Genomic DNA, 16,210 nt, shown 5'->3' with positions numbered 1-16,210 from the left:
CTTTGCTCTATAAACGTATCCCAAAACTACGACAACAACTTCTGTGACAAAAACCAAGAGCAGGATGATGACAAACTGTAAGAAAATATTGTCAAAAAATAAGTAAGAGATTAAAAAAAACTCTAAATATTCTTTTGATTAAAATCACTTATCAGAGATAACTGCTACAAGTTTAAGACATGCTAATTCAGTTCCAATTGTAAGAGCTAAGGCATCTATCTATATGTGTTCAGTTTAAGACTCAATTCAAGAAAGAGTAACAAGAGCCAGGCGTGGTGGTGCACACCTTTAATCCCAGCACTCAGGAGGACCACCATGAATTCGAAGACACCCTGAGACTACATAGTGAATTCCAGGTCAGCCCGAGCTAGAGCAAAACCCTACCTTGAAAAACCAAACCAAACCAAAACAAAACAAAAAAAAAGAGTGAGAGATGACCCATCCCATCACACTCTGACAACACATGCAGCTAAGTGCTAGCTTACCGTGGCAAGTCCACAGCGACTTTCCCGGATTGTAGCACAGCAGCCAATGAGTCCAATAATGAAAAGCAGAGCTCCCACAGCTATGATCACCACTGCAGGGATGAGCGTGTACACATCTTCAAAGAAGTGGTCGTAGTCATCATACGTGATGAAGACGTAGGCTCCCACGTAACACAGAATGCCAGCTGCCCCCTAGAAAAACAAGGTCACAGCTCCGGTCTCTAAGCCTGCCAGGGTAAATGCTGTACTGTAATGAGCTCCCATCACTTTCACATCAGTAAAACTAAAACACCTACGACCCAGTGGTAGGGAGAGAGACCGGAAGACTTCCCAGGGCTCACTGGCGAGCTGGGCTAACTGAGTAAGTGAGCTCTAAGTTCAGGGAGAGATTCTTGTCTCAAAGAATGAAGTGAAGAACGGCCGAGGAGGACACCTGACATCAACCTCTGGCCTCCACACAAATGCACACCCATCTGCTCATGCACACATACACTCTCATACCATACACAATTTTAATACTTTACTAGGGGATGGAGAGATGTCTCACCGGTTACAGTGCTTGCCTGCAAAGCCTAATGACAAGGGTTCAACTCCCCAGTACACACCTAAACCAGATGCACTAAGTAGTAAAGCAAATGAACCTACAGTTCATTTGCAGTGGCTAGAGGCCCTGGCATGACCAGACTCTTTCTCCCTGTATATCTCTGCTTGCAAATAAATTAGTAAAATATTCTTGAATTTACTTATTATTATTGCATTTTTATTTTTTGGTTTTTCAAGGTAGGGTCTCACTCTAGCCCAGGCTAATCTGGAATTCACTATGTAGTCTCAGGGTGGCCTTGAACTCACGGTGATTCTCCTACCTCTGCCTCCCAGAGTGCTGGGATTAAAGGCATGTGCCACCACGCCCAGCTTTATTTTCATTAAAAAAATATTTTATTTGAGAGAAAGAGGCAGACTGAGAGAAACAGACAGAATGGGTGCAACAGGACCTCCAGCCACTGCAAACGAACTCTAGAAACATGTAGTACCTTGTGCATCTGGCTTACGTGGGTACTGGGGAACTGAACCAGGGTCCTCAGGCTTCGCAGGCAAGTGCCTTAACCGCTAAGCCATCTCTCCAGTCCAATAAAATATTTTTTAGAAAATTTCTTCACTAGGGCTGCAGAGATGTCTTAACGGTTAAGGTGTTTGCCTGCAAAGCCAAAGGACCTTGGTTCGATTCCCCAGGACCCACATAAGCCAGATGCACAAGGTGGCACATGTGTTTAGAGTTTGTTTTCAGTGACTGGAGGCCCTGGGTGCCCATTCTCTTCCTCCCTCCCTCCCTCTCTCTCACCCTCTCAAATCTTGCTGTCCTAGAGAATGGAATGGTAGAACACAGGGCCCAGTCAGTAAAGAACCCTGCACTCCTCAAACTCTACTGGGAACAGCGATCATGTGAGCTTTGTTAAGTACAGATTCTGATTCAGTAGCCTCCTGTGGGCCTGAGGTGCGGCAGCATCTCTAACATATTCCAGGTAATGCTAATGCTGCTGTTCTCAAGCCACGCTTAGAGCAATGGAGTGATGGAGCACCTAGGAGAAAGCGAGTGCAGAAAACCTTATTTAAGTTGCTGCTCCTTCTCCAGGAGCAATTTTACACATTCTCCTGTCACTGTCAATTTTGCTGTCACTGGTTACCTACTCTATGCTGACAGCCAATACCACTTTACACACAAATAAGTAAATAGTGGCAGGTTGTGTTAAAACATTTGGTCTGATTAATATTAATTTGTAGTGCTTTCACAGGAAGATGATTATTTCACCACCTCTTAGAATTTTCAAATATAAATCTTCCAACTAGCAAATAGCTTCCATAGCTATTTCAGAGATTCCTTCTTCACTTCTCTGAACCTGAAGACTCAGTTCATTTCCTAAGCCTGGGGGACTCAAAAACTTGGACATCATCACTACATACATATTCCTACATCAGGCCATTAGAATCACTGTTGGATCTAAAAGAAGAAGGCTCCATTATATAAGATGGAGAAAGTAACCTGATTTAAAACACAAACACACACACTTATGCATCATGGGTTTTTAAAAATGGGAATAGATGGGCTGTGGAGATTGCTCGTTGGTTACAGATGCTTACTGCTTACAAAACCAGATGGCCCAGGACTGAGTCCCCAGTACCCACACAGAGCCAGCTGCACAAAGTGGTGAATGCACCTGGAGTTACTGTGCAGTGGCAACAGGCCCCGGTGCATCATACCCCCTTCTCTCTCACAAATAAATGTAAGCATTGTTAAAAAATGAGACTAATGCCAGGCATGGTGTCACATGCTTTTATTTTTTTTAATTATTTTATTTATTTATTTGACAAAGAAAGAGGGAGAGAGAGAATGTGTGTGCCAGGGCCTCCAGCCAAAGCAGCGAACTCCGGATGCATGTGCTTCCTTGTGCATCTGGCTAACATGGGTCCTGGGGAATCGAACCTAGGTTCTTTGGCTTTGCAGCCAAACACCTTAACCACTAAGCCATTTCTCCCGCCCTTGTCACATGCTTTTCATCCCAGAACTTGGGAGGATTCCTGTGAGTTTGAGGCCACCCTGAGACTACACAGTGAATTCCATTCTAGCCTAGGCTAGAGTGAGACCCTACCTCAACCACCCCCACAAAAAGAGACTGGAAGCAGTTTTTTAATAGTTTACCTTTATTAATTTATTTGAGAGAATGAAGCAGAGAGAGAGAAAGAGGGAGGATATGAATGGGTGTGCCTGGGCTTCCAGCCACTGCAATCCAACTCCAGAGGCATGCGCCACCTTGTGCACATGTGAGACCCTGCATTTGCATCACCTCATTAAACAAAACAAAATAACACCAGATCAAGGCCTGAACTTGTAAAAATAAAAAAAAATTAAAAAAAAGATTAGCAAATAAGCTTAATGGCCTAAGCTGCTTGTCTATTTTTCAGCCCCATACTTCATTACCCTTCATACATCTTCAACAATAGGCAACTGACAGCCAAATGTACACATAACCCCTCACTTCTCTACACCTCTGCTGTCCTCTGCAGAGTGGCCTCTCACTTGCCAGGAGGCAGCTTGTGTGTCACCTCTTCCCGGGAGAAGCCATTCTTGACCTCTCCCAGATGGATCAGAAGCCCTCTTGAGCATACTCTACTAGGGCTTTCCGGACACACACTGCACCTATGCACCTTCCAGCCCCACATGGCCATGTATCACCCCCAACAGTGCCGGGTGCACGCAAGTACCAGCACATTTGCCCGAACAAGCCTCATCTTGTCTCTTCTAAAATCAGCCTCCCACCTCTACCTAAAAGATATTTGGCTTGTATGCGCTTTTTCCAGCAGTTTCCGTTCACTACTCAAGGATGATTTGGCAACTAATCCAGCTTACTGAATTCTGGATAGCCACATCTGGAATAGATTAGTCTGTAAGTGGTACTCCTCCATTAAAATAAATGCTGTGCTTATAGCAACCTGCCTGCTGAAAGGCCCTCAAAGTTAATCTACATACTTACTTTTCTGGGCATGCTATTATGGGATGACAGTAAACACTGTCAGGGAAGAGGGAAGAAACAGTTCAATAGTTTCAAAGCATGTGGACTCTAGTAAGTGTCCTTTTATTAAAATACTACTTTTTCTTTACTACATAGTATAGTACATATACACACAAAAGAAAAAGAAAATGATAAAGCTAGAGGATATATATTCTCAGTAATCAATCTGAAGCACAGGGAAATGTGTTTTAGGTATAAAATGACCAGCTTTTTTAAACCTGAGATTCCTCTGAGGCTCTCATGTGGTGGGCCTGGGAATGGGTCAGGAGAATTGTCTCAGTGCTGCCCCTACCACCATATGAAACTGAGACTGCGAGACTGTAGGAAACAAGCCAACAGATACAATCAGATTTATAACAAGGGCACTGAAAGGCAAGGTAGGAGGTACCACTGGTAAATGCTGCCTACTCTTGTCTAAAGGACAAAAGCTGCTTCTTTTCCCAGGCTGCAAGCCATTCAACATCCAGTTCTCCAAGAAGAGACGAGAACATTACAGTGCTCTATTCTGTAAGCATCAGTAGGAACCAGTATAAGTTATACCCATCAAAGCAGAAACTGTACTGACTGCTGATATCACTGTATGACTCAAATCACTTGTAAGTAGAGGCTATATGTTACAAATTGGAGACAACTTCAACTTTTTCTTTTTAATAAAATCTGTATATAAGTGCTTTACCTTCAGTTGTATATTAGTTACTAAATGACAAGTTACCTTGAATACAGATGTATTAACAATGGTTGAAAACACCCAAACCACTACAAGCATTTGCCTCAATGGCATCAAACCATCAGTATTTAAAAAACAAAAATGTCCAAAAGAATGAGGGAACCACGAATTTGCATGGCCAGTGAGAGAAAGGTTATAGGTAACTCCCACTAGTGGGAGGGGCTTTGTAGTCACTCAGACTTTTCATGAGATTTGTAACTATTATTAGAAAAGCTAAAGAAAAGGCAAGTGTGGTTAAATCCTCCTGAAGGACTCCGATGGGACTGGAGTCTGTCTAAGGATCCTTGCAAGTCCAACAAGGCTGCGGCGGATGGGGGAGGGGGCAGGAAATTTAGAACTTGGAAGCAGCCAAAGGGCTTGGAGTCACCGCTAAGAGAATCTGAGCCTGCTCACATTTGTGCCAAGACAGCACACTAAAAATATCCATCCTTTTAACAAAGGGGTAAAAAGAAATTTAGGGGAGAGGCTGAGGATTCTGAAAAATCACTGTTTATGTTTTAATATGCTTTAATTAAGTCACAGAAGTTTACAACTTTAGGAGAGCCAGTGCTTTTTCCAAAACACAGAGCTGGTCCTCTAAAAGCAAAGCTATTTTATGAGTTTCCAAGGCACACTACTACATTTTATCCTTTTAGCTTCCCTCTACATACACACAAATGTGAATCTCTTAAAGTAAGACATTTCATTCTTATATAACATTGCTATTTTGATGATTAGAAACTAGTTTTTTTGGGGGGGAAGTCTGGGGAGAGGCAATTCAAATCCTCCACAAAGGAAGCAGATGAGCTGATAATTCCAAAACCCACAAGTCTATTAAATTCCTCCATTTTGATCAAGTACAGTGAAAGCCAACATTGGAATGTGGCACTATTAAAGCTCAGAACGACTTCTTACAGACTGGGAGATAAAACTGTTCTGCTGTCAAGTGTTTCTATATTCAAACTGAGGGACGTGAAAATGAAAGCACCCCACAGAACACTGGGGTGAAGACAAGCAAACAGCACAAGTGAATGTCTCGCAGTGGTATGGGGGAGACATGCATGGTCCTGCCTAGAACTAGTTAAGACGGGGGCGTCAGTGCTGAAAAGTTGTACTAGCCTGCGACCTTCTTTGGAGTGATTTTTTTTTTTTTGCTTCGAAGAACTAACTGGTAAAGCAGAAATAAAAATTGGGGAGAAAAAAAAAGTTGAGAGAAAGACTGGCATAACTGCTATATACTCTAAACTTTATAAAAAGCTAAATTTCCGTTGGCTGTGATGGTGCACACTTAATCCAGCACTCAGGAGGCTGAGGTAGGAGGATTGCTGTGAGTTTGAGACTAGCCTGAGACTACGCAGCGAATTCCAGGTCAGCCTGGGATAGAGCAAGACACTACCTCAAAACACCAAAAAAAAAAAAAAAAAAAAAGAAGAAGCTATATTTCAAAGCAGGGGAGAAGCAGCAAACATTCATTATATATGCACATCCTTTAACATTTAATTCTGAATTTCTTGTATAGCCATCTTAGATTTTGTCAATTCCAGACATATACTACATTTCTAGAGGAGGGGGAAATATCTCCAAACTATTAGCTTTGTGCCATTACAACTTTCTTAGATCTTCAGCATTCTTTAGTATCAGCTAGGCCAGTCATACCTTGTTTCAACTGGACTAACTGATGAAATAGTTTATTCACTAAACACAATTATTCTTTTACTACATCTGCCTGCATATTTATTTCATTTACTCTCATACCAACTTAAAAAAAGTAAGACTATTTCAAAACTTTAAATCCTCTCAGAAATTAAGGCTGCTCTTACCAAGATCTTCTGAAGTCATTACGATAATGACATTTTAAAAAATTTCTTTTGTTCATTTTTATTTATTTAGTTGAGAGTGGCAGAGAGAGAAAGAGGCAGACAGAGAGAGAGAATGGGCGCGCCAGGGCCTCCAGCCACTGCAAACGAACTGCAGATGCGTGTGCCCCCTTGGACATCTGGCTAACGTGGGTCCTGGGGAATCGAGCCTCGAACCGGGGTCCTCAGGCTTCACATGCAGACGTTTAACCGCTAAGCCATCTCTCCAGCCCAATAATGATATTTTTTAACTGGCAAATTAGTCAATAACTAAGCCAAACAGCATTCAAAGACATGTGAGGGCCCAGATACTAAGCCCTTAGATGGGCAGTCGTATAGATCATACAAAATTATCTACTTGGAAAACAATGTGATGGGCAGAAGTATAGAACACCCGCAATTATCTATTTAGAAAACAATCTGGGGGCTGGAGAGATGGCTTAGTGGTTAAAGCATTTTGTCTGAGAATCCAAAGGACCTCAGTTCGATTCCCTAGGACCCACGTAAGCCAGATGCACAAGGGGGTACATGCGGCCCTGGTACACCCATTCTCTCTCTCCCTCTCTCTCAAATAAATAAAAATAAAGTTAAAAAAAAAAAAGAAACGGGCTGGAGAGATGGCTTAGTGGTTAAGCGCTTGCCTGTGAAGCCTAAGGACCCCGGTTCGAGGCACGGTTCCCCAGGTCCCACGTTAGCCAGATGCACAAGGGGGCACATGCGTCTGGAGTTCGTTTGCAGAGGCTGGAAGCCCTGGTGCGCCCATTCTCTCTCTCTCCCTCTATCTGTCTTTCTCTCTGTGTCTGTTGCTCTCAAATAAATAAAAAAAAAAAAAAAAAAAGAAACAATCTGGCAACACATACAGGCTTCCACATTTATGCTTTATCCTTCTAGGCATCAATCTCTAAGTAGATGGAAATAACGACTGTGTAGAGAATGTCATCAAAATGGGTGCAACAAGGTTGGAGAGATTTCTCAGTGGTTACACATTTGCCTAGGAAGCCCATGAACTCAGGTTCGATTCCCCAGTATCCACGTTGGCCAGATGCAAAAGGTGGTGTGAGCATCTGAAGTTCATTTGCAGGGCTAGAGGCCCTGGTACACCCGTTCTCTCTCTCTCATCAGCCTCTCTCTCTCTCTCTCTCTGTCTCAAATACACACATACATAAAATATTTTTTTAAGTGGTACAACAAAATTAAACTAGCAGAAAAAATAGAGTGAGCCTGCTTGCCCCAATCAGAGGTCATATGTCTGTAGTTAGGTTAAGGGGAAAATACAAATCACCAAGACAGTAAGACTATTTCTTAAAAAAAAAACAACAACTGTGTCTCTGTATGTGTGTGTGTAAGGGAATGGGGGTGGGGGGAGAGAAAGAAAAAGAGAGAGAAATGAGTGAGTATTGTGTATCTGGCTGTATGTGAATATTGGGGCATTGAATCCAGGTGGTCTGACAGGCTTTGCAAGCAAGTACCTTTAACTACTGAGCTATCTCTTCAGTCCTTTCGTTTGTTTTCAAATAAATTCAAATGAATTCTTCTTTATGTCTGTCCTTATCCACCCATGTAAGCATCTCATTCAATCTCAAATTTCAGGCACCTGTCAGTATCTCACTTATCTTCTGCCATCAGTATCACTGACATTATTGACAACAGGGTCATTATTATTATTATTATTGGTTTTTGGAGGTAGGGTTTCACTCTAGTCTAGGCTGACCTGGAATTCACTCTGTATTCTCAGGTGGCCTCGAACTCACGGCGATCCTCCTACCTCTGCCTTCCGAGTGCTGGGATTAAAGGTGTGCGCCACTGCGCCTGGTTATTACCATTATTTTTAAATAAGGAACAGTACAGTCCTTTCAAACTGCTATTACTTTGATAATATTCTAAAGGTCACAATTCTCAATTCTACTCTTATTTTTCTTTGTTTTTAGTAATCATTGTGCATCCAGTTTGTTATTCTATTCAATCCAATTTATACCTGCCACTCAAAAGACCCAAAATTCTGGGGGTGAATGAAATTGGAGATTAAATTATTGTAACGTCATGGAAAGCGGCTATTTCCAGACTTGAAAAGGATGGAATTTAAACAAGTGTTTTCTCTGGGACCCTCTGCTGGCCCATCCTACTCTAACTGCAAAAGATCAGTGATCACTGTGGAAGTCCGAGGCGCTCGGTAATATTAAGATTTGAATTGTGTGCTTAATCAATAGCAGAAGCAATGCAAAATACAGTATGTCAACTACAGACTCTCTTTAGTAGATTAAAAACAAATACATAAATGCAAATTTTTTTCATCTATTGACTCTACCAAGCTATTAAAAGGAAGGGAATGAGGAGAAGTAAGAAATGCCTTTTTTTCTTTCCAAACTAAACATTTACTTTTATTATGAGAAAATCACACAGCAATTCATGGTTGTAAAATCTGTTAACTATAAGTTCAGAAACAACCAAAATGACACTTGAAAATGAACAAAATTAAAAGACTTTGGAACATTTGGAGGTATGTGTGAGTACACAGAGAAATTAAATTCAATGAAAAGTTTGAGGTTGGCGAGATGGGTCAGTGGTTAAAGGTGCTTACAAAACCTGCTGGCCTGGGGTTCAAGTTCCTAGTACACACTTGCAGACAGACACACAAAGCAGCAAATGGGTCTGGAGTTTGTTTATAGCAGCAGGAGGCCCTGGTGCACCCATACTCTCTCTCAAATAAAACAAATTTCAGTTGGCACATGCTGAAAAGGAAGAGGCAGGAGGATCAAGGATTTGAGGCCAGCCTGGACTACAGATATGGGGCTGGAGAGATGGCCCACAGTCAAAGGTGCTTGCTTACAAAGCCTGACTGCCCAGGTTTAATTCCCCCAATACCCACATAAAACCAGATACACAAGATGAAATTCATTCTCCATCTCTCTTCCCCTTCCTCACAAATAAGTAAATAAATAAAATTTAGTAAAACCAAGAAAAATGACTTAAAAAAAAAAGAAAGTCTGTCTCTTTCCCCATTAGCTGTTACAGACAATGTCTTTTTACTTTGTATGTCTCTGTAACAGGTACAGTAGATATTCTACAACCATACTGACTGATTTTTAGAGTATACGTGGTTTGGTTCAAAGTACAAATTTTATGGAATAAATTTTCTGGGAAAAACAAAAATAAATTTAATGAATAAAACCTTAAGGCATTAAAATGTTTTAAGATGAAGCCCAGCATGGTGGTGCATGCCTTTAATCCCAGCCATCAGGAGGCAGAGGTAGGAGGATGGCCCAGAGATAGGAGGAGCGCCTTGAGTTCAAGGGCACCCTGAGACCACATAGTGAATTCCAGGTCAGCTGAAGGTAGAGTGAAACTCTACCTCAGGGGGGAGGGGGGACTCTAGATGCTTCAAAGGGGCTGGAGAGATGGCTTAGCAGTTAAGGCACTTGCCTGCAAAGCCAAAGGACCCAGGTTTTATTCTCTAGGACCCATGTAAGCCAGATGCACAAGGTGGCACATACATCTGGAATTCATTCACAGTGGTTGGGGGCCTTGGCATGCCCACTTTTTCTCTCTCTATCTACCTCTTTCTCTCTCAAATAATTTTTTTCTTTTTTAAAATTTTTATTAGCATTTTCCATGATTATAAAAAAATATCCCATGTTAATTCCCTCCCTCCCTCCTCACTTTCCCCTTTGAAATTCCATTCTCCATCATATTACCTCCCCAATTTTTTTTTCTCTTTTTTTTTTGGTTTTTCGAGGTAGGGTCTCACTCTAGCCCAGGCTCACCTGAAATTCACTAGGAGTCTCAGGGTGGCCTTGAACTCATGGTGATCCTCCTATCTCTGCCTCCCAAGTGCTGGGATTAAAGGCATGCGCCACCACGCCCGGCTTCAAATAATTTTTTTTAAAGATGCTTCAAACAGTGATAAATATCCCAGAAAGCTAAGAAAAAACCCTTTCCTTTAAAACTATTATCAAGAGCTCTCCTGCTGATTCTACATTCTAATGGTTGGTTACTCAGAGCCACAAGCTTCTTGGTCAGAAGACAGGTGACTAAGAATGCAGTAAGACTGAGGAACATCCATCTTCTTTTTTTAAACTATTATTATTATCTGTAAAAGAGAGAGAGAGAAAGAGAAGCTATAGCTAGAGAATGGGTGTGCCAGCGCCTCTAGCCACTGCAAAGGAACTCCACATGCATGCACCACTACTTTGTGCATCCAGCTTACGTGGGTACTGGGGAACCAAAACTGGGCCCTTAGGCTTTCAGGAAGTGCCTGAACTACTAAGCAATCTCTCCAACCTAACATGCATTTTTTAACTGCCAAAGACAAACAGATATATATTTCTACTGTGTACCATGATCTGCTTCCTAATGAAGTTAACTTTTTTTTCTAGTGATCTGAAAAAAACTATTGAAAAAAAATTGTTAGCTGAAGGCATGTTACAACCACATAACCTTTGTCAGACCAGTCCCACAAAACCAGAGAAATAAAGGAAACAGAAAAACAATTTCCAGTAAATAAAAATACCAAATTTATATGACCAACTTACAGGATGTGTTAGAAAACACAATGTACATGCAAGAAGGTTGTCACAAATTGAAAAACACTTGAAATATTTCACTATGATATTAAAAAGTACATGAAGTAAAAGAGAGACTGATTGAGAAGGGGAGGGGTATGATGGAAAATGGAGTTTCAAAGGGGAAAGTGGGGGGGGAGGGAGGGTGTTATCATGGGATATTTTTTATATTTTTTCATGGAAGTTAATAATAAAAATGTGAAAAAAAAGAATACACATAAACACATGTACACAGACCACACATATATCAACAAAAAAGAAATAAAGTACGATGTTAATAATAAAAAAATACATGAAGTATTCAAATAGACTTTTCTTGGTAATTTGAATATATCAAGTATAGTGTCCTTGCTTTAGGACCTACAGTCTGCTCCTTCAGTCCTGAAGCCCCTGCCTCTTAGAATTCACCCCAAACTTTCACCTCCTTGGAGAAGCCTCCCTATCAACCCCAAGCAACACTAAATCACAATCCAGCACCCTGGTTTTACCTTCTGCGCAAGCTACCACTGTCTGCTATTTCTCCCATCTATTCACAGCTGCCTGTCTTGCTGTACTTGTAAACTTTTCTGAAAGAAGCAAGTGCTTTATAATTCATTGCATTTTTTTAATGAAACAATCTTCCTTAATCTGTTACACTGAATGGGAAATATGTTATTTTTTTAAGCAGGATAAACTTTAGAACTGTATGTGGCTTTCAAATACAACTTCTTACATATAGGGTATTTCATATGAATAACTAGGGAAGGTTTTCAACTTTCTGGTGGTACTTTCCCCTCCTCCACAGGCTTAGTGTTAGTATCACTTCTCATGAAACAAAACAGCTGAAATACACATGCAAGATTATATTCTATAAGCATAGACAAAACTTTCTCTTACAGCCCTGTAATGCCCAAAATAAGTATGTGCAAGTTAAACTTTTTAAAAACAGGGCAGAAAAAATTACACAGTACTTGAGCAAGTACCTAATTAGCTACCTAATTAGTAGAATGCCTTCACTAGTCATTCATATGAAATAAAATGTGATCTTAGGGGGTTGGAGAGATGGTTCAGTGGTCAAGGCTCTTGCCCACAAAACCTAACAACCAGGGTTTGATTTCCCAATACCCACATAAAAGGCAGGTGCACAGAGTGGCACATGCATTGGAGTTCATTTGCAGTTGTTACAGCCCTGGTGTACCCATTCTCTCCCCCACCCACTTGAAATAAATATTAAAAAAATTTAAGTATTGATTAAAAAAAAAACAACAAAGTATTGATTTAAATTTGTTTTAGATAAGTCCTCCAGCTGGTGGTGCACACCTTTAATTCCAGCACTCAGGAGGCAGAGATAGGAGGATCGCATGAGTTCAAGGCTACCCTGAGACTACATAGTGAATTCCAGGTCAGCCTGGGCTAGAGTGAGACCCTATTTTGAACGACCCCCCCAAAAAAGGTAAGTCCTCCAGGGACCTAATTAAGGTTCCTGTCTGACCGTGGTACAAAAGTGCTTATTGCAGGATAAGCTAACTATTATAATAACCTTCAAAATTCAGCCATTTACCTCATTAATATGTGGCCATGAGTGCAGCAATAATACAATTATATGTAAAACTACACTACTCTGTAAAAACAAAGAAACAAGATTTAAGTTGTATGTCCTTCCATTGTTCAAAATTATCTCTCAAGCTACAAGTCATAATATCCTGGAATTTGGTGTGGAACTATTTTTATTTAGCAATGACCATTTTTCTTGTGGGACAATGCATTGGCTGTCAGATTATTTAAAGCCTGAGTATTTCTGGCACAGATCTATTTCCACATCACAGTTCATTGAACAAACTGCCAAAGGAACCGGGATATCAATACATAAGAAGGTATTGCCAAAGCAAACTTTCACACTCCACTTCACCACCACTGACAGTGACAGCCAGCGCAACTCAAGCTGCCCAAGGGAGCCAAAACTTCTGCTACGCTCCATCCACGCAGGGGATGTTTACTATTCCACTTTTACATCTCTTGGCATTATTAGGCAAGGAGCCACTATGTAAGAATATACTTACAAGAGCTGAGGATGCATTTCACGTTCCAAGGAAGAACCAGTACAGGCTCAGTTGCTACTCAGTTAAAACCAGTACATTTTGGAGAAGGTGTCTCCTATCATGGCCAAACATGTTCCTTCCCCTCTCCAAGTCTTTTGAAATCACAGCTTCCTCTGCACTAACAGGCTCTAAAGTGGGACAACGTGGGTTTGAATTTGGGTCCTACCGCACTTAAGATGTGCTACCTTAACTCATTAAGTGTCTATGTCCTCACAGAGCACAGTAACACACCCTGCCAGATTACAGTCCATGTTCTTAGCACACACTGACTGGCACGCAGAAAGCACTCAAACGTCAGGCAGTACCTCTACTGTCAGATTCCAGTAGTTCCATAAGCTAATAATTTATCAGGAGACACACCTAATACTGGTCTCTCAATTACACTGCACCGTGCCACATTTTTTTGTAAGCTGTGAAACCTTTCTCACAGCTTACAAGTTTAACAATCCTACTAACCCAGACAAAGGGTACCAAACACTATGACTTTGATCTTAGCAAGAATGCACGATGAAGTTCAACAACACAACCTTCTTTGCTGGAGTAAACAGAACTAATTAAGAAATCACTTAGACTTAATGAATACTTCAGAAGAAAAAGTTATTTAAAGAAAGTATTTTTGGGGGCTGGAGAGATGGCTCAGCGGTTAAGCTCTTGCCTGTGAAGCCTACGGACCAGGGTTCGAGGCTTGATTCCCCAGGACCCATGTTAGCCAGATGCACAAGGGGGCGCACGGGTCTAGAGTTCATTTGCAGTGGCTGGAGGCCCTGGCATGCCCATTCTTTCTCTCTGCCTCTTTCTCTGTCTGTGGCTCTCAAATAAATGAATAAAAATATTGAAAAAGAAAGAAAGAAAGAATTTCTGGGCTGGAGAGATAGCTGGCTTAGTGCTTAAGTGCTTGCCTATGAAGCCTAAGGACCCCAATTCGAGGCTTGATTCCGCAGTACCCACATAAACCAGATGCACAAGGTGGTGCATGCATTTGGAGTTCATTTGCAGTGGCTGGAGGCTCTGGTTCACCCATTCTCTCTCTCTCCGCCTCTTCCTTTGTCTGTTGCTCTTAAATAAATTTTTTAAAAAACTTAAAAAAATAGAAAGTAGCCGGGCACGGTGGTGCACACCCCAGCACTTGGGAGGCAGAGGTAGGAGGATCACTGTGAGTTGGAGGCCACCCTGAGACTACATAGTGAATCCAGGTCAACCTGAACTAGAGTGAGACCCTACCTCGAAAAACAAAACAAAACAAAAGTATTTCCAATATTTTCTCCCACTGATGTCAGCTTAAAGGGCCTAGAATTCACTTAATACATAGTCCTCAAAGCCAAATAGTCATGCCCATAAACTCACAAGGATATAAAACTAATATTCTGGGCTGGAGAGATGGTTTAGTGGTTAAAGTGCTTGCCTGTGAAGCCTAAGAACCCAGGTTCTAGGCTCAATTCCCCAGGACCCACGTTAGCGAGATGCCCAAGGGGGTGCACGCATCAGGAGTTCATTTGCAGCAGCTGGAGGCCCTGGCATGCCCATTCTCTCTCTCTGTCTCTTTCTCCCTCTGCCTGTTGCTCTCAAATAAATAAATAAATAAAAATTTAAAATAAACCTTAAAAAAAAACCCTAACATTCTATCTCTTATGAACCTTAATAGCTGCCAAGTATTTCTTATTTGGGGAATCTCTGATGAGTTCCGCCCTTTATTTTTATTTATTTGAGAGAGACAGGCAGACAGAGAAAGAGGCAGATAAAGAATGGGCACATCAGGGTATCTCTAGCCACTGCAAATGAACACCTTGTGCATCCTGGGAAATGGAGCCTCACACTGGGGTTCTTAAGCTTCACAGACAAGCGCTTAACTGCTAATTCCTAGGCCAGAGTCCCCCCTTTAAAAAAGGTCTGTTAATTGAAGTATGAGAAACACTAACTAGAAAAGAAGCAGCCCAATGTCATAAGGGTAATTTTGAACAAGAATTACTTTCTGGTCAGGACTTTTTCCTTCACCCCACAAAAGAACCTTATTTTCTATAACACACCCTTTTATAAAAGCTGTGGCACTCGGGATATGCATGGTCTCGCTCCTTGCAAAGGTTAGGATGAGAACATTCTTTCCAGAACAGGTGTGCATATTTGGAAGGAAAAACCTGAGCTAAGCACCAGTGAGAACAGCGAAAGGGATACACTGAAGTATGGTTAGGGGGAATGTTCAAGGAATATTCTGGGTGGTGGGTTACAGGATGACAACTGTCCAGGACAAAGCCGTGAAGGGGGAAAGGGGACTTGGGGGCGACCGGACAGCAGGACCAATCGCCAGGTTCCAGGTGCAATACCGGGTGAAACACTTTGAACTGTATTCTACCGGCAAAGGCCGTGTGTTGTTTGAGGAAAAAAAAACCAAAATAACGTTACGGAAGACACGGCTAAAACGATTTTTCCGGGTGCAAGGTCCGGGAGGACTGAAGGGTGGAGCAACAGGCGACCACAAAAGTCCCCGATGCGCGAGAAGGCGTTGACCCTTAGATGCGATGGCCATGAAGACTTTTTCATAAGCCACCTCTGTGAAAGCGAATTCATCGCTTTAAAAAAAGAAAGAAAACCTCGTGACAAGTTGAAGCTACATTCTTTACTCAAGGTTTACAACCTCAGGCTAACCCATCCCCATGACCACAGCAAATAAAAGCTTTTTTTTTCTTTCTTTCTTTTTTCTTTCCTTTTCCCCTCGATCAAAGAAATATCTGGCGTCTCAAGTTGAAGTCCTTCAGTTTCCTGGGCTGGTTTCTAGCCAACCAATACTTACACAAAAGAGCTCTAAATCGAAATTCCCGGCCCCCCGGCGGCCCCGATCAGCGTTCTCACGTATCCGGGCTCGGTTTGCACGCCCTCGGGCCCTTCCTCCCGCCCCGGGACAGCCACCGGCTCTGCGGGGGGCGGGGGAGCACGCGCAGACAAAGAAAGCGGAGCCTGACTCCCGG

At 41.9% G+C, this 16,210-nt stretch overlaps 1 protein-coding gene across 1 annotated transcript in view; it reads right to left on the bottom strand.

Moving 5' to 3' along the window:
• Positions 1 to 16,210, bottom strand: part of Tspan3 (tetraspanin 3) — a 31,200-nt gene that overhangs the window by 14,514 nt on the left and 476 nt on the right. The window contains exons 2-3 of the mRNA XM_045161049.1: positions 486 to 677; positions 1 to 75 (exon numbers count right to left, since the gene is read on the bottom strand). Coding sequence (XP_045016984.1) covers positions 1 to 75; positions 486 to 677 — 267 coding nt within the window. The remainder of the gene's footprint in view (positions 76 to 485; positions 678 to 16,210) is intronic.

The sequence above is a fragment of the Jaculus jaculus genome, chromosome 10 (genome assembly GCF_020740685.1).
Source record: "Jaculus jaculus isolate mJacJac1 chromosome 10, mJacJac1.mat.Y.cur, whole genome shotgun sequence".
Lineage (NCBI taxonomy): Eukaryota > Metazoa > Chordata > Mammalia > Rodentia > Dipodidae > Jaculus > Jaculus jaculus.
The sequence above is the reverse complement of the archived record's forward strand: the minus strand, read 5'-3'. Positions and strand labels throughout refer to the sequence as shown.